The sequence below is a fragment of the Camelina sativa genome, chromosome 13, assembly GCF_030686135.1.
Source record: "Camelina sativa cultivar CO46 ecotype springtype chromosome 13, ASM3068613v1".
Lineage (NCBI taxonomy): Eukaryota > Viridiplantae > Streptophyta > Magnoliopsida > Brassicales > Brassicaceae > Camelina > Camelina sativa.
Genome location: NC_141892.1, coordinates 14,537,264 through 14,561,411, shown reverse-complemented (window position 1 = coordinate 14,561,411; position 24,148 = coordinate 14,537,264). Strand labels below are relative to the sequence as shown.

General features: G+C 37.6%; 4 protein-coding genes and 1 pseudogene across 10 annotated transcripts; 4 read left to right on the top strand and 1 right to left on the bottom strand.

The window, feature by feature from the left end:
- The first annotated feature begins 1,918 nt into the window (after positions 1-1,918).
- Positions 1,919-6,037, top strand: LOC147929570 (serine/threonine protein phosphatase 2A regulatory subunit B''beta-like). The gene is made up of 12 exons (XM_087480929.1): positions 1,919-2,305; positions 2,788-3,024; positions 3,131-3,236; positions 3,319-3,418; positions 3,579-3,684; positions 3,792-3,882; positions 4,412-4,553; positions 4,651-4,798; positions 4,958-5,067; positions 5,151-5,307; positions 5,398-5,523; positions 5,609-6,037. The coding sequence occupies exons 1-12, from the start codon at positions 2,147-2,149 to the stop codon at positions 5,750-5,752; spliced, it is 1,626 nt and encodes a 541-aa protein (XP_087337055.1). The 5' UTR covers positions 1,919-2,146; the 3' UTR covers positions 5,753-6,037.
- A 2,754-nt stretch (positions 6,038-8,791) lies between these two features.
- Positions 8,792-10,244, top strand: LOC147929569 (uncharacterized; annotated as a pseudogene).
- A 2,076-nt stretch (positions 10,245-12,320) lies between these two features.
- LOC147929568 (uncharacterized) lies at positions 12,321-12,937 on the top strand. Its single transcript, XM_087480660.1, has 2 exons — positions 12,321-12,537; positions 12,657-12,937. The coding sequence occupies exons 1-2, from the start codon at positions 12,321-12,323 to the stop codon at positions 12,935-12,937; spliced, it is 498 nt and encodes a 165-aa protein (XP_087336786.1).
- Positions 12,938-15,922: 2,985 nt separating this feature from the next.
- Positions 15,923-22,635, top strand: LOC104736840 (serine/threonine protein phosphatase 2A regulatory subunit B''beta). 5 transcript variants are annotated; one of them, XR_015577368.1, is made up of 14 exons: positions 15,923-16,302; positions 16,785-17,021; positions 17,128-17,233; positions 17,316-17,415; positions 17,576-17,681; positions 17,789-17,879; positions 18,409-18,550; positions 18,648-18,795; positions 18,955-19,064; positions 19,148-19,304; positions 19,395-19,520; positions 19,606-19,759; positions 19,886-19,978; positions 22,387-22,635. XR_015577368.1 is itself a non-coding variant. In XM_010456904.3 (13 exons), the coding sequence occupies exons 1-12, from the start codon at positions 16,144-16,146 to the stop codon at positions 19,747-19,749; spliced, it is 1,626 nt and encodes a 541-aa protein (XP_010455206.3). In that variant the 5' UTR covers positions 15,923-16,143; the 3' UTR covers positions 19,750-19,759; positions 19,886-21,537. The 5 variants fall into 5 exon arrangements, 1 of the variants encoding a protein (XP_010455206.3); XR_015577367.1 differs by having other exon boundaries at positions 22,356-22,635; XR_015577365.1 differs by lacking the exon at positions 22,387-22,635 and adding an exon at positions 20,075-21,537.
- Positions 19,788-22,907, bottom strand: LOC104736841 (uncharacterized). Of its 3 annotated transcripts, none has more exons than XM_010456909.3 (5): positions 22,639-22,907; positions 21,679-22,218; positions 21,354-21,601; positions 21,025-21,274; positions 19,788-20,902 (listed from the first exon to the last, which is right to left on the bottom strand). In XM_010456909.3, the coding sequence occupies exons 2-5, from the start codon at positions 21,896-21,898 to the stop codon at positions 20,019-20,021; spliced, it is 1,602 nt and encodes a 533-aa protein (XP_010455211.2). In that variant the 5' UTR covers positions 21,899-22,218; positions 22,639-22,907; the 3' UTR covers positions 19,788-20,018. The 3 variants fall into 3 exon arrangements, with proteins under 3 accessions (XP_010455211.2, XP_010455207.2, XP_010455210.2); XM_010456905.3 differs by lacking the exon at positions 22,639-22,907 and adding an exon at positions 22,327-22,605; XM_010456908.3 differs by lacking the exon at positions 22,639-22,907 and adding an exon at positions 22,479-22,585.
- Between the last annotated feature and the right edge of the window lie 1,241 nt (positions 22,908-24,148).

The following is a 24,148-nucleotide window of genomic DNA, read 5'->3' as shown; positions in this document are numbered from 1 at the left end:
TTTGAATGAGGATTGGTCCACTTTGTTTGCTATGTTAGTATGGTTGGGATGGAAATGGAGGTGCGGGAATGTTTTCGGTGTGAATGGTAAATGCCGTGATCGCGTACAGTTTTTAAAAGACTTGGCAAAGGAGGTGTTGGTGGCTTCCTTGGCGAATACAGGTTCTGCACATAAGCCGTTACGGGTGGAGAGGATGATAGCTTGGAAATCTCCGCAGGAGGGATGGTTCAAATTGAATACAAACGGTGCTTCTCAGGGTACCACGGGTTTGGCTACAGCTGCCGGGGTATTAAGGGATGATACAAGGAGTTGGATATGTGGTTTTGCGGTGAACATAGGGATATGCTCAGCTGTTTTAGCAGAATTGTGGGGTGTATACTATGGTCTTCATATTGTTTGGGGTAAGCGAGTGTCTCGATTGGAGTTGGAGATTGATTCTGAATTGGTAGTTGGTTTTCTTCATACAGAGATTAGTGCTACGCATCCACTGTCGTTCATGGTACGTCTGTGCCACAACTTCATATCAAGGGACTGGAGTGTCCGTATTTCGCATGTGTATAGAGAAGCTAATCGTCTTGCGGATGGATTAGCGGCCTATGCTAACTCTCTTCATTTGGGTTTTCATACTTTGGAGGTGGTTCAAGATAGTGTGGATTAGACACCTTCATTTAGTATTCCATCTCTTTCTCTTTCTTAATCTCTTTTAGTATTCCACCTTCGTTTTTCTCTAACATTTGCTTGTTAGGTTCTTATAGACTTCATTTTCTTCCAATAGACAAAACTCTCTGTTTTGTCATCTTCTTTTTCTTTTTGTGCTTTTTTTTTCTTTATTGATGCGGTCATCACTTATGTTGAACGAGTATCTGAACTACTTCAAGACGGATTTCCTGATGGACTTCCTGAACTACTCTCTGACGAGCCAAACAATGAAATATTGATTGCTAACGCAGATATCTTGCTCGAAATCCTAGATCCACCATTTATTCCTCATCATCACCATTGATTATGATTTCTCCATTATGGTGATTGATTTGTAATTAATTTAGACATATTTGTAATTTTTGTAGATTATATACCATATAAGAGCTATCAAAAGACTTATTTGCTTCATTGTAAAGATATAAAAGATTTTTGGAAAAATAAAAGAGAGAGTTTTCTCACTATGAAGCTTAGGCTTTGTTTTGTTTATCTAAGTTAGGTGAATTCCTTTACTTAGTAAACGTTTGTTCTTATGTCTTTTTGAGTGAGTCATCAAGGCATAGAGCTTGTGTTGTATCAGAGTCTTATCACAACTCTGTGGTGCACTTCATTTTGCCATCACTCCCCTCATTTGGTCCCACACGAGATAAGCGACCGCCATCGTGTCAGATCTCCATCTTCGACCATTATTTCTTCATAAGAGAGAAGAAACCGCCAACTTGTGAAGCCGCCATATCTATCCCCATACGAGTCTCACCACCGAGTCTTGTATCATTTGGTATCAAAGCGAAAAGCTCCTACCTTTTATGTTTGATTTCAGTTTTATTATATATAAAAAAAATTTTGATTTTTGTTTTGTTTAATTTGTTTTTTATAAAAACAAAAATAATAAAAAAAAAGTTTTAGAAATCTCACCAAATCAATTTTTTTTATATATATAAATTATCCTAAAATATCCCAAAATCTAATAATAAAATCTCACCAAATCACAAAGTATTTTTAGAAATTCCAAAAAAGGAAAAACGAATATAAAAACTCTAACAAATAACAAAAAATCATTTAAAAGTTCAATCAAATCTTCCAAAAACCTAAAATATTCAAATGGCACCAAACCCCTTAAAATACAAGTTCAATAATCTCTAAACTTCTAAATTAATAATAGATGGTAATATTTTTTGGTATTTTTCTCTCTACTTGTATTACATTTTAATACTAAATTATTCTTTAACACTTGCTTACTTATTCTTTTGTCAAAAAAATATTATTTTATTTATTTTCCGGTATTTCAGATCGAACAAGAAAAAGGATAAAAAAGAAAAGAGAAGAGAAGGTGATGATTCGTTCGATGTGTTAATAAAGATCTCAACTTTGTTAACGCATAGATCCCTATCATCTTAACTGTTATCTCGTCTGGTGTTGTTGATGCGATTAGATCATCTGAAACAAGATGAGTATGGTGGATGCGATTGTTCGCGGAGACATGGCTTGTTTGGATGCAGATTTATTGCAGCTTCAAGAGATGTCTTCGTTTGTACTAACTTCGAAACCTGGATTCACTCAGAAGCTCTTTGACCAGTGGCTTTCTCTTCCTGAAGCTCAGCGACAGGTATCTGAGCTCTGTTTCTGCTTTATTTGGCTTTAGAATTGCTCAAGCTTGGTGTAAAGTTCAAATCTTTTGATAGTGTTAATTATGCAGCAGTGAGAGTTTCAATGATGTCCTTATGTTCTGCTTGATAGTGTTAGTTATTCAGTAGTGAGAGTTGCAATGATGCTTAGGTTGCCTAATTACTCTGTGCTGTTGAAGATTCCTGTAAATTTCGAATCTTTGATAGTGTTAGTTATGAGTTATGTGAGTTTTACAATGATGCTTAGGTTACTCTGTGATGTTAAAGATTGGTGTAAAGTTTGATTTTTGTTGTTGTTGTTAGTTATGCAGTATGTTCTTGTTTGATTGTGTGAGTTTTACAATGATTACTGTGATTTGGTTTCTAAATTACTCTATTCACTGGAATCTGAAGTCTAAAGCTTTGTTTTTTTTTTCTTCTCGTTGCCTAATCGGTTTATATATATATATATATATATATATAGATTGCGTCATTGCTCAAGGATGCTATAGGTGGAGCTCCTATAAATGCAACTGGAAGTTCATCTGGTTCAAATTCTGCCACGAGTAATTCTATACCATCTATGTTTCCTGCGGGAAGTGCTCCTCCGCTTTCGCCAAGGAGTTGTGGTTCACCGCGTACAACGAAACAAAGAGGCCCTTCTAACTTAGGTTCTTCGCTGAAAGTCGTCAGTGAGCCTGTTAGAGAGCCAATGCCTCAGGTTTTTAACTTTGGTTCTTCTGCAAGTTTTGATAAGTGCATTCTTTTTTCCTCCTTTCTATACTAATGGAGTAAGAACACTTACTTTAAACTTGAAATGACTGTAGTTTTATTTCAAAAATGGCCGCCCACCACCAAGCGAGATGAGAGAGCAATGCATGTTCAGAATCAATCACTTTTTCTATGGTCACATGGATGGACTACAGATACAAGGTAAGAAGTCATAGTTTTTCCAATATTTATAGTGACATTTATCTGAAATTTCTCACTAACTTTTACCCTTTCCAATACACAGAATTCAAATTAGTCACCAGAGAAATCTGCAAGCTCCCATCATTCTTCTCCACTTCACTTTTCAGAAAGATCGATGTCAATAATTCAGGTTTTGTTACTAGGTGTGTGATGTCATGCTTTTTTGTCTTGTGGATTCTCATGTGTGCATAGTTTGCAACGTACTTCAAGCTTCCTGCTCATTTTATTCTCACTGTATCACGTGTGTGGCGATCACTGTATTGTAAAAACCGGTATAACATTTTTGAGTGTTTGATTATGCAGAGAAGCATTTATTGATTATTGGGTAAACGGGAACATGTTGATAATGGATACAACGACCCAAATCTTCAAGATATTAAAGCAGAAAGATCAGAGCTACATTGTCAAGGTAATTTTCTTTTTGTTTGCATATTAAGTCATGAGAGCTGAGTTAATTTCCTAATCTACTTGCTCGTGTGTTTGCACTATTAATTCGCAACATTTTTTACCTGGCAGGATGATTTCAAACCACTACTTAAAGAACTGTTGGCGACACATCCTGGGCTAGAGTTCTTGCAAACCACACCTGAATTCCAGGAAAGATATGGTGAGGTCTTACCTTCATATAGTGTTTAGCCAGTATCCTATTTTATCTCACCTTCTCCCTCTTTATATTGCTTGAGTAATATAATGTTTAGTAACTTAGCGGGGGGTTTGGTTAGCTACCATCATAATTGAGAAGAACGAATAATAACTCTGCGCTTTGTGGTATGATGTCTTATCTAACTTTGTCAGATGGTTATGATGTCTTATCTAACTTTGATAATTGATGCATCGAGATGATTACGTTGCAGTTATCTGTTTGGATTTAAGATATTTTATCAGCTTAGATTTCCTTGTGTTCTATTTCTCATGAAGGGGTTATCCACAGAATCAATTTTCCAAGTTTTGGATTTATATAAGACAAAATTTGGATCAATTTGCCAAGTTTTGAATTTTTTTGTTACTGAAATAGCATTATGAATCAAGTGTCATTTAGGCAAGGAAATTAATTAAACATATTTATTGTTTGCTATGTCGACTTACATTTTTAGGATGCCATTTTGTCTGATACAACTTTTATTTTGATGAGTCAGCTGAAACCGTCACCTACCGAATATTTTACTACATAAATAGATCTGGGAATGGTCGACTTACATTTAGGGAGCTTAGACGGGGAAACTTAATTGATGCAATGCGACATGCTGACGAAGAAGAAGATATCAACAAAGTGTTGAGGTACTACTAACAAACAGAGTTCATCCTATTGGTTGTATATATGATTTTGTTTCTCTTTGTTTGACGTCAACATTTTTCTATTTACTTTGGCATCTAGATACTTCTCATATGAGCATTTCTATGTCATATACTGCAAGTTCTGGGAGCTGGATACAGATCACGATTTCCTGATTGACAAAGAAAATCTTATGAGATATGGAAACCACGCACTTACTTACCGGATTGTCGACAGAATATTCTCCCAGGTTCTGTCTAAAAAATCTCGATCTTTTAGAATGATTTTTAATGCCTACTACTTGAAGATTGTAGTTATATTACATCCGTTTGAGAATTCTGTCCTCTGTTCAAAGTTTTTATTGCTCTTAAGATGACTATCATCATAAAAGTAAAGCATTGGTTCTCAGGTTGCTAGGAAGTTCACTAGCAAAGTTGAAGGGAAGATGGGGTATGAGGACTTTGTGTATTTCATACTTGCAGAAGAAGATAAATCGTCAGAGCCTAGCCTAGAATTTTGGTAAGCCGTGTTATAAGGATCCAAAGTTGCAGACAGATAGCGTTTTGAGTGCTTTTGTCTGACTTAAGTATATTTTGGACTAGGTTTAAGTGCATAGACTTGGATGCAAATGAGATTATTACGCGAAATGAGATGCAATTCTTTTATGAAGAGCAGTTGCATCGAATGGAGTGCATGGCGCAAGAAGCTGTTCTTTTTGAGGATATTTTATGTCAGATGATTGATATGATCGGACCAGAGGTTCAACATGATAACTCATTGTGCCCAGTTTTTCTCTGTAACTTCTGCAATTTTGTTATGTGTTTGATTGTTTCTTGTTTCCTTCCACAGAACGAAAGCCATATAACGCTGCATGACCTGAAGGGCTCAAAGCTCTCTGGAAATGTCTTCAACATCCTTTTTAATCTCAACAAATTTATGGCATTTGAAACACGGGATCCGTTCCTCATACGTCAGGTACTTCATATTTGATATTCAACCTTACTGTTTTCTAGAAAGCACATGCCTCTTATAACATTTCGAGTTGTCAAAACGGAAACAGGAGCGTGAGAACCCTACATTGACTGAGTGGGACCGTTTTGCACATAGAGAATATATTAGGCTTTCTATGGAAGAAGACGTTGAAGATGCATCCAATGGAAGTGCTGAGGTTTGGGATGAGTCGTCACTGGAGGCTCCCTTCTGAGTTCATAGCGGTAAGTCAATGGAAAATCGCAATCTCACTAGAAGATGAAACCAGTGGAATTGATAAGAAAAAAATACTAAGAAGTTGAAGGTTGTGTCAATGTTGTTATCTTATCTCATGAGAATTGAAAATATAAAGCTCCTGAGAAGAATCTTTGGATCTTTCTAGAGAAACGGAAGTGAAAACCAAGCAAAAAGCCGGTAGTATCCTCTGTTTAATTCCATACACTTAGCTTGGAATTGTTTTTATTGTTAGTTGATTATAGCAGAGTTATATTTATTGATTCTTCTCTTCTCTTCTTAAAGCCTACCAGATAAGGACCTCCACATGTCACTTGTGACTTAATTTCCTTTCTGATCCATCGTTTGAGTTTCATATAATTCAAAAGTAATGTTTCCATTAACGCATACTTTAAAGACGTACAAGAAAGAAAGAAAAAACGTACAAGAGTTTTAAGAAAGCGGGAGGCCGTCTCTGTATTTTGAAATGTTAATCAAGGGAACAAATGAGTTTTACAAAATAGTCTTCTATTTAACCCTACCTCTGAAATGTTGTTCCAGTTGCACATAAACCCTTTTCCTTCAGTTAAATCCCACTCCGTTTCTACTCTTTCTTCAGGTGAGTTGGATTGTTTTTTTTTTTTTTTTGTTTTAACTGTTACTAGCTTATAATTCCTTTTTGTTTGTTTATATTTGAAAAATTAGAGAGGAGTTGACTGAAGGTTGTGAACTACCTCATTATGCTTTTTCTTTCCTGGTGGACATACTTAAATATTAAATTATTCAGTCCTAGTGAAGGTATTTAAGATATGATTAACTCATTAGTTTCTGACAATCCAACTTCGGTTGGTTTCAGGCTTCTGTTGCATTAAAGCTCTTTTTTTTGCTATGTAGGATTTGACTGCAATGCATTTTGAGAAGTGATGACAGCAGTTCAAGAAATAATAACAATCCCTAAATAGCCCAAAATTAAAATTGTTGGATTCGAGTAAGAATAAACCCACAGTGCAGTTAATGGGTTATTGGGTTATCCAAAAAAAAAAACGATTGATAATTCTTTTTAATTGTTTGTAATTTGTAAGTTATAAACAATTGTTAATTGATGGAGGTAAGAGTAAATGAAATTTACAAAATCTAATAAGGTCTGCTCTAGCCGCTTCTCTCTCGGGCACAATCTCTGAGGTTTCCTCTCTAGCGACGTTGATTCCAATCGGCGTCGTTGGGAAGCTGTTTTTTCATCCCCATGTTTTTCTCTTCTACTTAAGTCTCAGTTTCTATTGTTTCGGCAGTGAACGAAACGAAGATTCACCGTGTCTCCACTCAGCAAATCTGGCTATGTTTCAGCTTCATTTCCTCCCTCTCCCTACGTCAGTGGTTCCTCTCAGTGAGGTGATTCTCACGAGGTTCCAGCCTTTCATCGCCAGATCCGAGATCTCAAAACGCCTATGCAACCTTGTGTATCATCTTTGTCACTCGCCTCCCTCGAAGTCAACCTTTTCATCTCTCTGCTTCTTGGATCTAGATCCCCTCACCAAGCGTTTGGCTTGGCTGCAGTTGGACATGAGCTATGTGTTGACATTGGAGCTGTGAAAGATCTTGCCAAGGCCTCGTGACAACCTTTGTACCTCATAGACCCAGGTTTGTTCTGAATCCTCTTCTCCCTTCCTGTAGCATACCCTTGTGTCGATTCATGGAATCAATTGTCCGAAGACTGCAATTGGAACATAATCACCCATGTATGCTATGTTGTTGAGAAGTTTGTTTGAGAACCTTGCCTATAGATCTGTTTAGGGTCCTTACCTTTGAATGCCAAAGATTGATGAGGACCGGCATTATGACCTTGTCATAACTGAGCGATGGTTATCAGATCCTCTTGGATCTAACCTCTTTGTTTCAGCTGTTCCCTGAACTATCTCAATTGCATCTCTTCTTTATTTGTGTTGAAACCAGAATCTATAGGAAGATTGACATTATGATATTTTCTTCAAGAAGAGAAGGTCACCGACACCTTCCCATTCTTCTCTCCACACCTTCCATGCGGCCTGAATATTCCCAAGATCAATTCATCAATGTCAGGAAGTGTGTCCCCCCCTTGGCAAAGTCTGATGAGTATCGACATTAAGACCATAACTCCATAGAATATGGCTACCGAAACCTCCTCAAGTAAGCCATGCCCGACCTTAACCCTCCTTTCACCCTCCTTGCCAATGAGCAGATCAAGCCATCTAGTATCTCGGCTATGGAAATCTTCTCAACGTCCCAATGTCAGTTTGATAAGGACACTCTACCACACTTCCGCTGTATTAGCGAATGTGGTGTCAGCTACCCTAGAGTTAGCTTGCGGTTTGATGCTCCTTTCCTCAAATCTCCAACACCTCTTGGACATGTTTGTCGATTTATCTATCTTTCCTCAAATCTCCAACACCTCTATCAAGCTTTGCTTTGAAAATTTTCACCCTTTGTAACCATGCTACTTTGTTGCATATGTTTCTCTCTAAGTTCTGTTTTGTTCAAAAAAAAAAAAAATTGTTAATTGATGAATCCACATTAGATAAAACAAAATTACATTGATCAAAATCGTCAAAAGATCAAGTAATGAGCTGATGTTTGATGTTGTGATTTTACAGAAATCGGATCTTAAGGAAGTAGATAAGGACAATTTTGTAATTAATTTACATTAAAAATAAAACATGAGATGTGGTCCAAATAATAGACACTTAATAAGGTGTACGAATACAAAATTTGTAATAAATATTTAACATTATCAAATAAAATCATCAAACAAAATGCATATCAAATAATAGAGAAAAACATAGATTTTTATATATATGAAAAATTTTAGAAAATAAATTTACAGTGACTTGTACTTTGATTTTTAGATTGAAGAGAGAATATAATAAAATAGAAAAAAATAAAAGAAAAAAATATGTGTACAAAAGAGGTGAAGGAAGGAATCTCTTCAAATTATAAAGCAATGGAGAAACTATCAATCAAGGCTAGGGTTGGCGATTTGGAGCAGCAGGTCTCGGGTGAGCAAGATGCGACCATGATGGATATAGGCGTGCGGGTTAGGCAGGCCACCGGGTGACCCTCCAGATGCGGTGGGGACATGGTCACAGAAGATTGTAGGGAGCACCGCGGGTGGGATGTTAGTACTGGAGGCAGTGTTGGATGATGAGTTCGTCACGGCGCGAGTCAGCTTGGAGTTCCCGAATGGGGAAAATGGAGAACCAGTCTTCACAATAGGACAGGAGGTGTTGGATGTCATGCATGGCCTTTGGAAATAGTGTATGATTGTCAAGGTTCTAGGAAAGCACATTGGTATCGCGGTCCTGAGTAGGAGACTTCGATAAATGTGGAAACCTAAAGGGGCCATGTATGTGATGGATCTACCAAGACAATTCTTTATGGTACGTTATGAACTAGAGGAAGAATACTTGGCCGCCTTAACTGGTGGACCATGGCGGGCGTTTGGGAGCTACTTGATGGTACAAGCATGGTCGCCGGATTTTGACCCCTTGAAGGATGAGATTGTCACAACGCAGGTGTGGCTTCATCTGTCCAACATACCAATCAGTTTCTACCATCGGTCGATTTTGATGAGTATTGCTTGGGGCCTGGGGAATCCCATACGAGTGGACCTTACTACGTTGCAGTTTGAAAGGGGTCGGTTTGCAAGAATATGTGTGGAAGTTGATCTGAGGAATCCGCTGAAAGGCACAATAATGGTGAATGGAGAGCATTATTTCGTGTCTTATGAGGGTTTGTCTAATATCTGTTCAGGTTGTGGTCTCTATAGCCATATGATTCATGCTTGTCCTCTGCGGATTCAGGAACAACCTGTTGCGACGGTTGCACCGACGGTAGTTGTGGCGGTGTCAGAACCTGTGCAAAATGATGATGGGTTTATAGAGGTTAGACGTGGAAGGAGGAAGGTTGGGCCGTCGCAGAAGAAGGCTGTGTTTACGACAGGCGGTCCAGGAGCAGTTTTGGAAAGAAATCTCCGGGAGATCTCACAACAGACGGATGTGAATATAAATCTGGCTAAGAGATTTGGTGGCTTAGTTGTGGAAGATACGATCCCTGATTCAAGGGTATCAAATATTCGTTTTGGTTCAAACAAGGAGAATGAGTATAAATCTCCTCATATTTGTGGTGTAAAGAGTGGAGTGCAAGAAAAGGTTGTTGTACCAAAAGTGGGCTTGGCAAAAGATAAAGGTCAAATGCAGAATGGGCCTAAAGATAGGAAGGCCCAAATGACTAAAGGGGGCGAGCAACATTGGTTTAAAAGACAGCCGAAACAGAATCGGCCTGTTAGAGGACTGGTGTTTGGACCCATTAGAGAGGAGAATTATCTTCTTACGAGTGGTAAGAGATTACGAGTTGAAACAGAGAGCGTTGGGAGACTGGTGGTGTGTTTACGACTGGGATTGGGGATAGAATGCTGGTTGTCGAGACGGAGGGTGTCGAAGAAGGGTCGCCAGGAATGGTGAGGTTGGGGTCTGGTGGTGAAGAGCCAATGTCGGTAATGTAGGGGTCGGGTGGATTGTCTGAGAGAGAGACGATCTCACTGCGACAATAATATTTGTCCCAGGTAGTTTTATGCTGCTTAGGTGTGTTTATGATGAATTTCTTATTGTGGAATTGGCAAGGGGCAAAAAAACCCAACTTTCGCCGGTCAATTAGATACTTGTTGAAGAAGCATCATACCGATGTCTTGGCATTGTTCGAAACACATGCTGGTGGTGATCGTGCTGGTCGAATATGTCAGGGTTAGGATTTGACAAATCCTTTCGTGTGGATGCAGATGGTCAAAGGGGTGGTGTATGGCTTTTGTGGAGATCGGGGATAGGTACGGTTTCCATTATTGAGTCTGCGGACCAGTATATATATGCGAAAGTGGAGAATGGGTTGGATTCATTACATTTTATCGTCGTATACACGGCGCCGACAGTCAGTAGATGGAGTGGATTGTGTGCATAACTTCATAATGTCATTCAAATGGTGGATGGTCCGTTGATGATTGGCAAGGACTTTAATACCATTGTTTGGGTTGATGTGAGGGTTGGGGGAAATGGGAGGCTATCGTCGGATTCATTGTCGTTCGGGGATTGGATAAATGCATAATCCTTGATTGACATGGGCTTTGTGGATAAGAGATTAAACAAGGTGTTGTGCTATGCAGAGACGTGATTAAAGTGGTCGGAGGTGTCAGTGGCTAATCTTCCTTTTTTAGCTTCGGATCATGCTCCCTTGTATGCACAATTGAGTCCTGATACCACTCTTGTAACAACCCCGAACCATTCTAGGACTAAGAACCAATCAGACGCGTTACTTGTGATGCCTGTAGACGATCTAACCGAGGTTATTAGAACAAATCCAATACCTTAGTCAGTCCATCCGTGGGTATCGTTCCTCTCGAACACGGCCTAAGGCTTTTCAACCCATACCATGTCCGCGAGTTGTGTTAGTCCGGACAAGACTAATATTGGGTGGAACACAAGGCTTTTAATAAAAATCTCTTTTTATTAATTTAAATCGTTGAAAACACTTACAAAGGATTTGGGCCTTAAGCAGTGAGTATGGTTCACAGAAGTAGACCTTTTAGATTCGAGGCAGTATGGTTGAGTCATTCGAGTTTTAAAGAGTTGGTATCTTCGTCGTGGCGTCGGGATATGACAACTACGGAAGCCCTTGATTCTCTACGAGTGACGTTGAAGGAGTGGAATAAGGAGGTATTTGGGGATGTTCATAGGAAAAAAGAGGGTCTGCTGGGCGAAATCTTCCATACGGATGCTCTGTTGCAGAAGGAAGAAGCTTTGCTTCAAGAACTGGATAAAGTTTTGGAGCAGGAAGAAACTTTGTGGTTTCAAAAATCACGTGAGCGTTGGATTGTACATGGGGATCGGAACACTAGTTACTTTCATACCTCGACGGTTATTAGGCAACGTCGGAACCGGATTGAGGCATTGAAAGATGTTTCTGGGCAATGGCGAACAAATCCACAAGAGTTGGAGCAGTTGGCTCTTACTTATTATAAGTGTCTTTACTCAATGGATGATATTGATGCGGTGGTAGAGAGTTTGCCTAGGGAAGGTTTCCAGAGTCTATCTCGAGATGAACAGTTGGGTTTGAGTAAGCCTTTCAGTGCAGATGAGGTAGAGCTTGCAGTAAGGAGTATGGGACAATTTAAGACTCATGGTCCTGACGGATATCAAACAGTTTTTTATCATCGGTGTTGGGATATCATGGGTGAGTCTGTGGTATCTTTTTTGCTTCGGTTCTTTGAGACAGGGGAGCTAGAGTCAGGTCTGAATGATGCGTTGGTGGTGTTACTGGCGAAGGTGGAGAAGCCTGAAAAAATAACACAATTCAGACCCATTAGCCTCTGTAATGTGTTGTTCAAAATAGTGACAAAGGTGATGGTGCTGCGTCTCAAACAATTAATAATGAATTTGATAGGACCGGCTCAGTCTAGTGTCATTCCCGGACGTTTGAGTACAAATAACATAGTCATTGTACAAGAGGCTGTCCATTCGATGAAGAGGAAGAAAGGGAGAAAATGATGGATGCTGCTAAAGCTTGATTTGGAAAAAGCGTATGACCACATTATATGGGATTTTTTACAAGACACCTTAGTAGCAGCTGGGTTACCGGATAAGTGGGTTCACTGGATCATGCAGGGTGTTACGGGTTCGTGTATGAACATTCTAAGAATGGTGAAAAAACGGAGGCTTTTAAACTGTTGCGGGGATTACGTCAAGGAGATCCACTATCTCCGTACTTGTTTGTTCTCTGCCTTGAGCGTCTATGCCATTTGATAGAATGTGTTGTTGGTAGGAAAGAATGGAAACCTATTCGTCTTTCGTAGGGAGGTCCGATGCTTTCAAAGATTTGCTTTGCAGCCGATCTAATATTGTTTGCTGAAGCCTCTATGGCTCAAATTCGGATTACCAGACGAGTGTTAGAACGCTTTTGTGTTGCTTTGGGGCAGAAAGTGAGTTTGGAGAAGTCAAAAATATTTTTTTCACATAATGTGTCCAGGGATTTGGGGAAGCTTATTAGTGATGAGAGTGGTATAACGGCCATTAAGGATTTAGGTACATACCTGGGAATGCCCATTCGGCAGAAGAGATTGAATAAGGAGATGTTTGTGGAAGTGTTAGCACGAGTCTCATCAAAATAAGCGGGGTGGAAATGCAAATGTTTTAGTTTAGCGGGTCGCCTTTCACTAACTAAAGCTGTGCTGATGTCTATACCGGTTCACACCATGAGTGTCATTTCTATGCTAAAAAGCTTGTTGAAGGAGTTGGATAGAGTGTCGCAATTGTTCCTTTGGGGTAGCACAGTAGAAAAGAAGAAACAAACATCTGGTTGCTTGGAAGAGGGTCTGTTTACCAAAGACGCACAGAGGTCTTGGGTTACGACAGGCTCTAGAGATGAACAGCGCGTTGTTGGCGAAGCTAGGTTGGAGACTCCTTCAGGATTTGGATAGCTTGTGGGCGCATGTGTTACGAAGCAAGTATAAGGTGGGTTGTATGCTGAATACTTTGTGGCTTTCACCTAAGTCTTTTTGGTCTTCTACGTGGCGTAATGTTGCTCTGATTATTCGGGAGGTGATTAGTCTAGGACATTGTTGCGTGCTTGGGAATGGTGGCACTATTCGTTTTTGGCAGGATATGTGGCTCACAAACAAGCCACTCTGTGAAGGTATGACTGGGGTATTACCGGAGGAGTGTTTGAATGCACCAGTTTAGGACTTTTGGTGGGATGGTGTTGGGTGAAATCTTAGGTCCGTTGTTGTCTCATGTTGCTGAGGATACCAGGTTACGACTGGGAGCTATTGTTGTAGACAAGGTTATTGGAGCCACGGACCGTTTGTCTTGGGGAGAGAGTTATAATGGATCGTTCACCGTCACGTCAGCATATGAGCTGATCACGCGGAGTAACACACTAGTACCAAATATGGCTGCTTTTTGGTCCTGTGTGTGATGTGTGGTGGCTCTGGAAAGAGTCAGAATTTTCTTGTGGGTTGTGGGACATCAAGCTATCATGACAAATGCAGAACGATTTCGACGACACCTCTCGGACTCTTCTGTTTGCCAGGTTTGTAAGGGCGGGGACGAAGATATTATTCACATATTACGGGACTGGCCAGCAATGTCGGGGGTATGGAGGAGATTTGTACCGGATCGGAGACGTGATCAGTTCTTTGAAATGTCACTATTCGAATGGTTGTATGAGAATTTGAATGAGGATTGGTCCACTTTGTTTGCTATGTTAGTATGGTTGGGATGGAAATGGAGGTGCGGGAATGTTTTCGGTGTGAATGGTAAATGTCGTGATCGCGTACAGTTTTTAAAAGACTTGGCAAAGGAGGTGTTGGTGGCTTCCTTGGCGAATACAGGTTCTGCACATAAGCCGTTACGGGTGGAGAGGATGATAGCTTGGAAATCTCCGCAGGAGGGATGGTTCAAATTGAATACAAACGGTGCTTCTCAGGGTACCACGGGTTTGGCTACAGCTGCCGGGGTATTAAGGGATGATACAAGGAGTTGGATATGTGGTTTTGCGGTGAACATAGGGATATGCTCAGCTGTTTTAGCAGAATTGTGGGGTGTATACTATGGTCTTCATATTGTTTGGGGTAAGCGAGTGTCTCGATTGGAGTTGGAGATTGATTCTGAATTGGTAGTTGGTTTTCTTCATACAGAGATTAGTGCTACGCATCCACTGTCGTTCATGGTACGTCTGTGCCACAACTTCATATCAAGGGACTGGAGTGTCCGTATTTCGCATGTGTATAGAGAAGCTAATCGTCTTGCGGATGGATTAGCGGCCTATGCTAACTCTCTTCATTTGGGTTTTCATACTTTGGAGGTGGTTCAAGATAGTGTGGATTAGACACCTTCATTTAGTATTCCATCTCTTTCTCTTTCTTAATCTCTTTTAGTATTCCACCTTCGTTTTTCTCTAACATTTGCTTGTTAGGTTCTTATAGACTTCATTTTCTTCCAATAGACAAAACTCTCTGTTTTGTCATCTTCTTTTTCTTTTTGTGCTTTTTTTTTCTTTATTGATGCGGTCATCACTTATGTTGAACGAGTATCTGAACTACTTCAAGACGGATTTCCTGATGGACTTCCTGAACTACTCTCTGACGAGCCAAACAATGAAATATTGATTGCTAACGCAGATATCTTGCTCGAAATCCTAGATCCACCATTTATTCCTCATCATCACCATTGATTATGATTTCTCCATTATGGTGATTGATTTGTAATTAATTTAGACATATTTGTAATTTTTGTAGATTATATACCATATAAGAGCTATCAAAAGACTTATTTGCTTCATTGTAAAGATATAAAAGATTTTTGGAAAAATAAAAGAGAGAGTTTTCTCACTATGAAGCTTAGGCTTTGTTTTGTTTATCTAAGTTAGGTGAATTCCTTTACTTAGTAAACGTTTGTTCTTATGTCTTTTTGAGTGAGTCATCAAGGCATAGAGCTTGTGTTGTATCAGAGTCTTATCACAACTCTGTGGTGCACTTCATTTTGCCATCACTCCCCTCATTTGGTCCCACACGAGATAAGCGACCGCCATCGTGTCAGATCTCCATCTTCGACCATTATTTCTTCATAAGAGAGAAGAAACCGCCAACTTGTGAAGCCGCCATATCTATCCCCATACGAGTCTCACCACCGAGTCTTGTATCATTTGGTATCAAAGCGAAAAGCTCCTACCTTTTATGTTTGATTTCAGTTTTATTATATATAAAAAAAATTTTGATTTTTGTTTTGTTTAATTTGTTTTTTATAAAAACAAAAATAATAAAAAAAAAGTTTTAGAAATCTCACCAAATCAATTTTTTTTATATATATAAATTATCCTAAAATATCCCAAAATCTAATAATAAAATCTCACCAAATCACAAAGTATTTTTAGAAATTCCAAAAAAGGAAAAACGAATATAAAAACTCTAACAAATAACAAAAAATCATTTAAAAGTTCAATCAAATCTTCCAAAAACCTAAAATATTCAAATGGCACCAAACCCCTTAAAATACAAGTTCAATAATCTCTAAACTTCTAAATTAATAATAGATGGTAATATTTTTTGGTATTTTTCTCTCTACTTGTATTACATTTTAATACTAAATTATTCTTTAACACTTGCTTACTTATTCTTTTGTCAAAAAAATATTATTTTATTTATTTTCCGGTATTTCAGATCGAACAAGAAAAAGGATAAAAAAGAAAAGAGAAGAGAAGGTGATGATTCGTTCGATGTGTTAATAAAGATCTCAACTTTGTTAACGCATAGATCCCTATCATCTTAACTGTTATCTCGTCTGGTGTTGTTGATGCGATTAGATCATCTGAAACAAGATGAGTATGGTGGATGCGATTGTTCGCGGAGACATGGCTTGTTTGGATGCAGATTTATTGCAGCTTCAAGAGATGTCTTCGTTTGTACTAACTTCGAAACCTGGATTCACTCAGAAGCTCTTTGACCAGTGGCTTTCTCTTCCTGAAGCTCAGCGACAGGTATCTGAGCTCTGTTTCTGCTTTATTTGGCTTTAGAATTGCTCAAGCTTGGTGTAAAGTTCAAATCTTTTGATAGTGTTAATTATGCAGCAGTGAGAGTTTCAATGATGTCCTTATGTTCTGCTTGATAGTGTTAGTTATTCAGTAGTGAGAGTTGCAATGATGCTTAGGTTGCCTAATTACTCTGTGCTGTTGAAGATTCCTGTAAATTTCGAATCTTTGATAGTGTTAGTTATGAGTTATGTGAGTTTTACAATGATGCTTAGGTTACTCTGTGATGTTAAAGATTGGTGTAAAGTTTGATTTTTGTTGTTGTTGTTAGTTATGCAGTATGTTCTTGTTTGATTGTGTGAGTTTTACAATGATTACTGTGATTTGGTTTCTAAATTACTCTATTCACTGGAATCTGAAGTCTAAAGCTTTGTTTTTTTTTTCTTCTCGTTGCCTAATCGGTTTATATATATATATATATATATATATAGATTGCGTCATTGCTCAAGGATGCTATAGGTGGAGCTCCTATAAATGCAACTGGAAGTTCATCTGGTTCAAATTCTGCCACGAGTAATTCTATACCATCTATGTTTCCTGCGGGAAGTGCTCCTCCGCTTTCGCCAAGGAGTTGTGGTTCACCGCGTACAACGAAACAAAGAGGCCCTTCTAACTTAGGTTCTTCGCTGAAAGTCGTCAGTGAGCCTGTTAGAGAGCCAATGCCTCAGGTTTTTAACTTTGGTTCTTCTGCAAGTTTTGATAAGTGCATTCTTTTTTCCTCCTTTCTATACTAATGGAGTAAGAACACTTACTTTAAACTTGAAATGACTGTAGTTTTATTTCAAAAATGGCCGCCCACCACCAAGCGAGATGAGAGAGCAATGCATGTTCAGAATCAATCACTTTTTCTATGGTCACATGGATGGACTACAGATACAAGGTAAGAAGTCATAGTTTTTCCAATATTTATAGTGACATTTATCTGAAATTTCTCACTAACTTTTACCCTTTCCAATACACAGAATTCAAATTAGTCACCAGAGAAATCTGCAAGCTCCCATCATTCTTCTCCACTTCACTTTTCAGAAAGATCGATGTCAATAATTCAGGTTTTGTTACTAGGTGTGTGATGTCATGCTTTTTTGTCTTGTGGATTCTCATGTGTGCATAGTTTGCAACGTACTTCAAGCTTCCTGCTCATTTTATTCTCACTGTATCACGTGTGTGGCGATCACTGTATTGTAAAAACCGGTATAACATTTTTGAGTGTTTGATTATGCAGAGAAGCATTTATTGATTATTGGGTAAACGGGAACATGTTGATAATGGATACAACGACCCAAATCTTCAAGATATTAAAGCAGAAAGATCAGAGCTACATTGTCAAGGTAATTTTCTTTTTGTTTGCATATTAAGTCATGAGAGCTGAGTTAATTTCCTAATCTACTTGCTCGTGTGTTTGCACTATTAATTCGCAACATTTTTTACCTGGCAGGATGATTTCAAACCACTACTTAAAGAACTGTTGGCGACACATCCTGGGCTAGAGTTCTTGCAAACCACACCTGAATTCCAGGAAAGATATGGTGAGGTCTTACCTTCATATAGTGTTTAGCCAGTATCCTATTTTATCTCACCTTCTCCCTCTTTATATTGCTTGAGTAATATAATGTTTAGTAACTTAGCGGGGGGTTTGGTTAGCTACCATCATAATTGAGAAGAACGAATAATAACTCTGCGCTTTGTGGTATGATGTCTTATCTAACTTTGTCAGATGGTTATGATGTCTTATCTAACTTTGATAATTGATGCATCGAGATGATTACGTTGCAGTTATCTGTTTGGATTTAAGATATTTTATCAGCTTAGATTTCCTTGTGTTCTATTTCTCATGAAGGGGTTATCCACAGAATCAATTTTCCAAGTTTTGGATTTATATAAGACAAAATTTGGATCAATTTGCCAAGTTTTGAATTTTTTTGTTACTGAAATAGCATTATGAATCAAGTGTCATTTAGGCAAGGAAATTAATTAAACATATTTATTGTTTGCTATGTCGACTTACATTTTTAGGATGCCATTTTGTCTGATACAACTTTTATTTTGATGAGTCAGCTGAAACCGTCACCTACCGAATATTTTACTACATAAATAGATCTGGGAATGGTCGACTTACATTTAGGGAGCTTAGACGGGGAAACTTAATTGATGCAATGCGACATGCTGACGAAGAAGAAGATATCAACAAAGTGTTGAGGTACTACTAACAAACAGAGTTCATCCTATTGGTTGTATATATGATTTTGTTTCTCTTTGTTTGACGTCAACATTTTTCTATTTACTTTGGCATCTAGATACTTCTCATATGAGCATTTCTATGTCATATACTGCAAGTTCTGGGAGCTGGATACAGATCACGATTTCCTGATTGACAAAGAAAATCTTATGAGATATGGAAACCACGCACTTACTTACCGGATTGTCGACAGAATATTCTCCCAGGTTCTGTCTAAAAAATCTCGATCTTTTAGAATGATTTTTAATGCCTACTACTTGAAGATTGTAGTTATATTACATCCGTTTGAGAATTCTGTCCTCTGTTCAAAGTTTTTATTGCTCTTAAGATGACTATCATCATAAAAGTAAAGCATTGGTTCTCAGGTTGCTAGGAAGTTCACTAGCAAAGTTGAAGGGAAGATGGGGTATGAGGACTTTGTGTATTTCATACTTGCAGAAGAAGATAAATCGTCAGAGCCTAGCCTAGAATTTTGGTAAGCCGTGTTATAAGGATCCAAAGTTGCAGACAGATAGCGTTTTGAGTGCTTTTGTCTGACTTAAGTATATTTTGGACTAGGTTTAAGTGCATAGACTTGGATGCAAATGAGATTATTACGCGAAATGAGATGCAATTCTTTTATGAAGAGCAGTTGCATCGAATGGAGTGCATGGCGCAAGAAGCTGTTCTTTTTGAGGATATTTTATGTCAGATGATTGATATGATCGGACCAGAGGTTCAACATGATAACTCATTGTGCCCAGTTTTTCTCTGTAACTTCTGCAATTTTGTTATGTGTTTGATTGTTTCTTGTTTCCTTCCACAGAACGAAAGCCATATAACGCTGCATGACCTGAAGGGCTCAAAGCTCTCTGGAAATGTCTTCAACATCCTTTTTAATCTCAACAAATTTATGGCATTTGAAACACGGGATCCGTTCCTCATACGTCAGGTACTTCATATTTGATATTCAACCTTACTGTTTTCTAGAAAGCACATGCCTCTTATAACATTTCGAGTTGTCAAAACGGAAACAGGAGCGTGAGAACCCTACATTGACTGAGTGGGACCGTTTTGCACATAGAGAATATATTAGGCTTTCTATGGAAGAAGACGTTGAAGATGCATCCAATGGAAGTGCTGAGGTTTGGGATGAGTCGTCACTGGAGGCTCCCTTCTGAGTTCATAGCGGTAAGTCAATGGAAAATCGCAATCTCACTTAGAAGATGAAACCAGTGGAATTGATAAGAAAAAAAAAACTAAGAAGTTGAAGGTTGTGTCAATGTTGTTATCTCATGATATTAGTTAATTATGCAGTCCCTGAGAAGAATCTTTGGAGTCCCTAATCATGCAGTCCCTGAGAATAATCTTTGGAGCTCTCTGGAGAAAGGGAAGTGAAAACCAAGCAAAGTATCCTCTTCTCCTATTCTCTTCTTCTACTTTTAACATCTTAATCCACCAAGTCTTTATTAACACTGAGATAACCAGACATGACCTTTCCACCAGTATTCCTCATACCGTCGATGAGGAAACACCAAGTGGAACCCAATGCCCCAACGAAGAAATCAGCTTCGGACGCCATTAAGAAGTTAACCAGAGGATAGTTCGTGCTCATCTCTCTCCCAAGGCTCGCTTCATACTCAGCCATTGATTTATTACCGACTTGTCTCGCAACTTGCGTGTAATAAAATCTCCAGTGAGTATAATCTTTAGTTCGGTCCACAACTTCCTTCATCTCTGTAGAGAGCCAGATCTTGTTGAGCTCCGGAAACCGATCTCTGATCTGATCAGCTAAACGCATGTACTCTTCTAAAGCTGCAACTCTCATCTCGCATGCTTTGTCTCCCATCCGCACATGAACACTCAGCATTGGCCTTGGAATCCACGGCTTGTGATCCGACCACACCTGTTTCTCAATCTCTGTCCTTTGCTTCTTCTTCTTCTTTCTCCAATCTCCAGCAGAGAGTACAATCTCGGCAGCTTCTTTTCCAAACGCAGAGTGTCGAGCAACGTTCATTAGACCACAAGTGTATTCTGTTTGGAATCTCATCAAGTATCTCACTGCTTGTGCTCTCCACCATCTCCTATCCATTTTCCGGTGACTGGGGATTAAACTTCCGTTGATCTCTGTAGTGGGTTTCATATAACTCCAAGCCTTGCCCCATAGCTTTGGTATAGGCCCAGCCCAAATCTCCCTTGTGCTGTAGTTTTGTTTCCCTGTGACAATCCCACTCTCCCACGCTTCTCTGTTCTTCGCAATAGCAAACGCTCGTTTCTGACACTCTTCTGATGTTTCTGGTAGAAAATAGCAAGACCAGCTTCCACGGGAAGAACCTGCAACCAAACAAAGAGTAATACCAAAATCAAACCCATAGTTTGGTTCCCAAACATCTTCATAAGAAGATTACCCAAGAAGATGCAACTAGCTTGTGATGTTGCTAATAGACATTGTGTACCTTTGCAACCATCGTTATCTGCTCGATTATAATAATTGGCAACGAGCACTCGGCCTTCGTTTAAAGCGATTGCGAGAAGACCAGTCATTCCAGCAATCTGAGCTCCAATTCCGAAACCAGGAAGCGTTTCCCAATCAGCTACAAGGAACTTGAGACTCTTGTTGCCGCAATCCAAAGGATGCTGATGAATCCATATATCTCTTTGCACTCTCCTTGTCAATGGATAGTTCTCTTCATCTCCTCCATTTATCTAAAAACAAGCTTATGATTGTTCATTCACCATAGTAATTCCTTGAAGACAAAGAACAAGAAGGAGAAGAAGAACATACCCAAGAAGAGAATGTCCCATTTGCTATCCATGTATCTAATCGCTCCCTAACTCGTGCCTTCTCCTCACAATTCTCCAAATGTGGACCGTTTGGTACATCAGATTTATTCATACCTAACTTCTTCAAGAAGTCTTCTTCATTTAGTAATAAATTATCCCAAGCAGAGACCAAAAGTTTCACATCATCATCTTCTTCTGTCTCAGCTTGGTTCTTCCATTTCAGTGTACGGTCTATACTTGCAACCATATCTACATACAAGCAAATTTTTCATTACATGAAACAAAACACAACAAGTTACCAAAGATCAAATCTTTGTAAGACTTACTGATGATGTGAGAGGTGGAGGAATTGCAAGGAGGAATAGCAGAGGATGAGGAGGAGAAGGAGAAAGCGGCGAGTTCGAAGGTGCCAAGAGTTGTAAGAGCAGCTAAGAAAAGTGAAGTGAGACAGATTCCACATAGAAACCCAACTACACAGATTTGACATGGAAATGAATTACCAAGCTTTAGTGCTTTCTCTGAAACCAATCTTTCTAATGACTTCATGCTCACACTACAACTCAAGATTCCTCTATTTTGCTAACTAAGAAAGAACCAAACCCAAACTTCCAAGGTTTCGTCTTCTCCTTCTCTTATGTAAGTGAAAATTTTCCCAAAGAAACAAAATATTTTCTCGGACAATGCTTTGTTTTATAGCCACACTTTACCAAACTATCAACCAGAAATCACATGATATTTCTCTAACTTTTTTTTTCTTTTCTAAGATAAAAAATTATATGTTGTTGTGGAAAAAAGGATTGATCAAGATGCTTCCATCAAAATATATTTTTGTTTCCTTCTTCATCAGTGGTCCATTTTCTCATTTCCTGCAACAGAAAAAAAAATAAGAAAGAAAATGAGATTATAACTCTCAATAAAACAAGATCAAAACCAAATGTGAGGATAAAAAGAAAACTGATTAAAATCTGATGAACCTAAATTAAAATTTTAGTCTTTTTTGCAGCTGAATAAGCAAAAAATGAATATTATTTCAGAAGAAAATGATGAAGAGAAGAAGAGGGAGGAGAAACCCATGAAACGGATTGTTACATAATTATGGAGATATTAAAGGAGAGAAGAGCATAACCGTTGATCGTATCTAAACCTCAATTGTTTTTTTTTTTTGAAAACATTTTGAATTGTATAAAATCTAGATTCTTTTTTTTAAAAAAGATTATGAATTATGAATTTCGATGACAAAACGACTCTTGGATAATAAAGAAAGAAAGAACAAAATGCCTTTATACCAGCTGGTCTGAAAATGAGGCAGAGAATCATAACACATCCACTGGATACAAGCAAAGAATCCACTTGCAGAAGTATATTTATCTATCACATTTGTTTACTTCTAAATTACTTTCATGAAATTTACAAGGGAAGGGTGAGAAAATAGAAAAAGCATTGAGACCCTAATAAAAGCTCAGTTTCTTTAGGACATAGAAGTGACAAGTAAAAGAGTTTTGATGTGAGCAAGGTTGTGTTTTGTTGTCTTGTGTTAAAAAGGTAGTATTTAATTATTCATTTCGATGTTCGGTGAAGCAATTAACTACGATTCGTATGGCTGACATGATAAAGTAGAAGTGACTTGATTTAAAAGTTTAGTACAGAACACGGAATAATAATGATAATAATTTCTCTTTTTCTTTCTTTTAATACTATCAACAAATTGAATCAAGCCAAATGATCCCTATATTAATTGAGAAAACCACAGTTTAAATTCTAAAGTAACCGGTGACGGAAACAAAAAAAAAATCAAGTAACAATAATAACTTCGAACATTTTTTACTAACATTATAAACTATTAAACGGATTTATTAATATTTTAAACTTAAGCTAGATTTTTATTTTTGTTATTTAAAAAATACAGTAAAGTAACATCCGCCAACGCAAAATAATTAAATTATATTAATTAATTTTTTATTTAAATTTAAATTAAACTAATATTTAATCTTTGGTACAATATGGGATAATTTTTTCATAATTTTTTAATATAACTTTTAGTATAATTTTATTGTTTTATAAAATGATTAAGTTTTTTAAAACAATTAATACAGATATCACAATATTATATATATTTTGTTGTATTTGTAATAATTAATAGTATTTTTATTGACTAAATGTGGGTTAAATTTGAAAGAACTAAAAAAATGTTCATTTTGAAATAATAAAAGTACTATAATTAAACTCAAATTTGCCAAAATAATGGTTCACAACATAACATTGTAAATATATTTATATTTAAGATATGGAAACAACTACAAAATATTAATATATACTTTAAGCTAATATTAGTTTTTGTATCTTAAACAAAACAATAAAATATTTCTTAATTTTAAAATGAAAATAGCAATTAAGTCAAGATAATTTATGGGAGTAAACTTTATTGATTTTGGTCGATTTACCATATGTCACTTACTTATTTTTGTGTAATTTTGTAGGATTTAAGATTGTAAATTAAAATTTACATAAGCAAAACTAAAAAGGTTAAACACAAAATGTATTTCAAAAATGTTTATACAGATTTAAATGGTTAAAAATGTGGAATAAATGCATAGGTAATTGTTTGACTTTGTCAATTATTAAAATCAAACAATTTATTATAAATTTCCAAACTATAAATTACCTTGAAAATAATAATAAAGAAACCAAATTTGTTAGCTAATTAGACAAAAGTAAGATTATTTAAAAAGAAAACATCAATACAGTATTTAATTTTAACTCTTCCTTTTTCTATTTTTCTTTTGAGAAAATTCCCAA

Bases quoted from the DNA above. Each gene is read 5' to 3' on its own strand.
- LOC147929570 (XM_087480929.1), top strand. From the start codon at position 2,147: ATGAGTATGGTGGATGCGATTGTTCGCGGAGACATGGCTTGTTTGGAT. The intron at 3,237-3,318 runs GTAAGAAGTCAT...TCCAATACACAG, and splicing joins GGATGGACTACAGATACAAG to AATTCAAATTAGTCACCAGA. The intron at 3,419-3,578 runs GTGTGTGATGTC...TTGATTATGCAG, and splicing joins AATTCAGGTTTTGTTACTAG to AGAAGCATTTATTGATTATT.
- LOC147929568 (XM_087480660.1), top strand. From the start codon at position 12,321: ATGCTGCTAAAGCTTGATTTGGAAAAAGCGTATGACCACATTATATGG. The intron at 12,538-12,656 runs GTTTGTTCTCTG...TTTGCTTTGCAG, and splicing joins GATCCACTATCTCCGTACTT to CCGATCTAATATTGTTTGCT.
- LOC104736840 (XM_010456904.3), top strand. From the start codon at position 16,144: ATGAGTATGGTGGATGCGATTGTTCGCGGAGACATGGCTTGTTTGGAT. The intron at 16,303-16,784 runs GTATCTGAGCTC...ATATATATATAG, and splicing joins TTCCTGAAGCTCAGCGACAG to ATTGCGTCATTGCTCAAGGA. The intron at 17,234-17,315 runs GTAAGAAGTCAT...TCCAATACACAG, and splicing joins GGATGGACTACAGATACAAG to AATTCAAATTAGTCACCAGA.
- LOC104736841 (XM_010456909.3), bottom strand. From the start codon at position 21,898: ATGAAGTCATTAGAAAGATTGGTTTCAGAGAAAGCACTAAAGCTTGGT. The intron at 21,602-21,678 runs GTAAGTCTTACA...GCTTGTATGTAG, and splicing joins CTCCACCTCTCACATCATCA to ATATGGTTGCAAGTATAGAC. The intron at 20,903-21,024 runs GTACACAATGTC...GTTTGGTTGCAG, and splicing joins AGATAACGATGGTTGCAAAG to GTTCTTCCCGTGGAAGCTGG.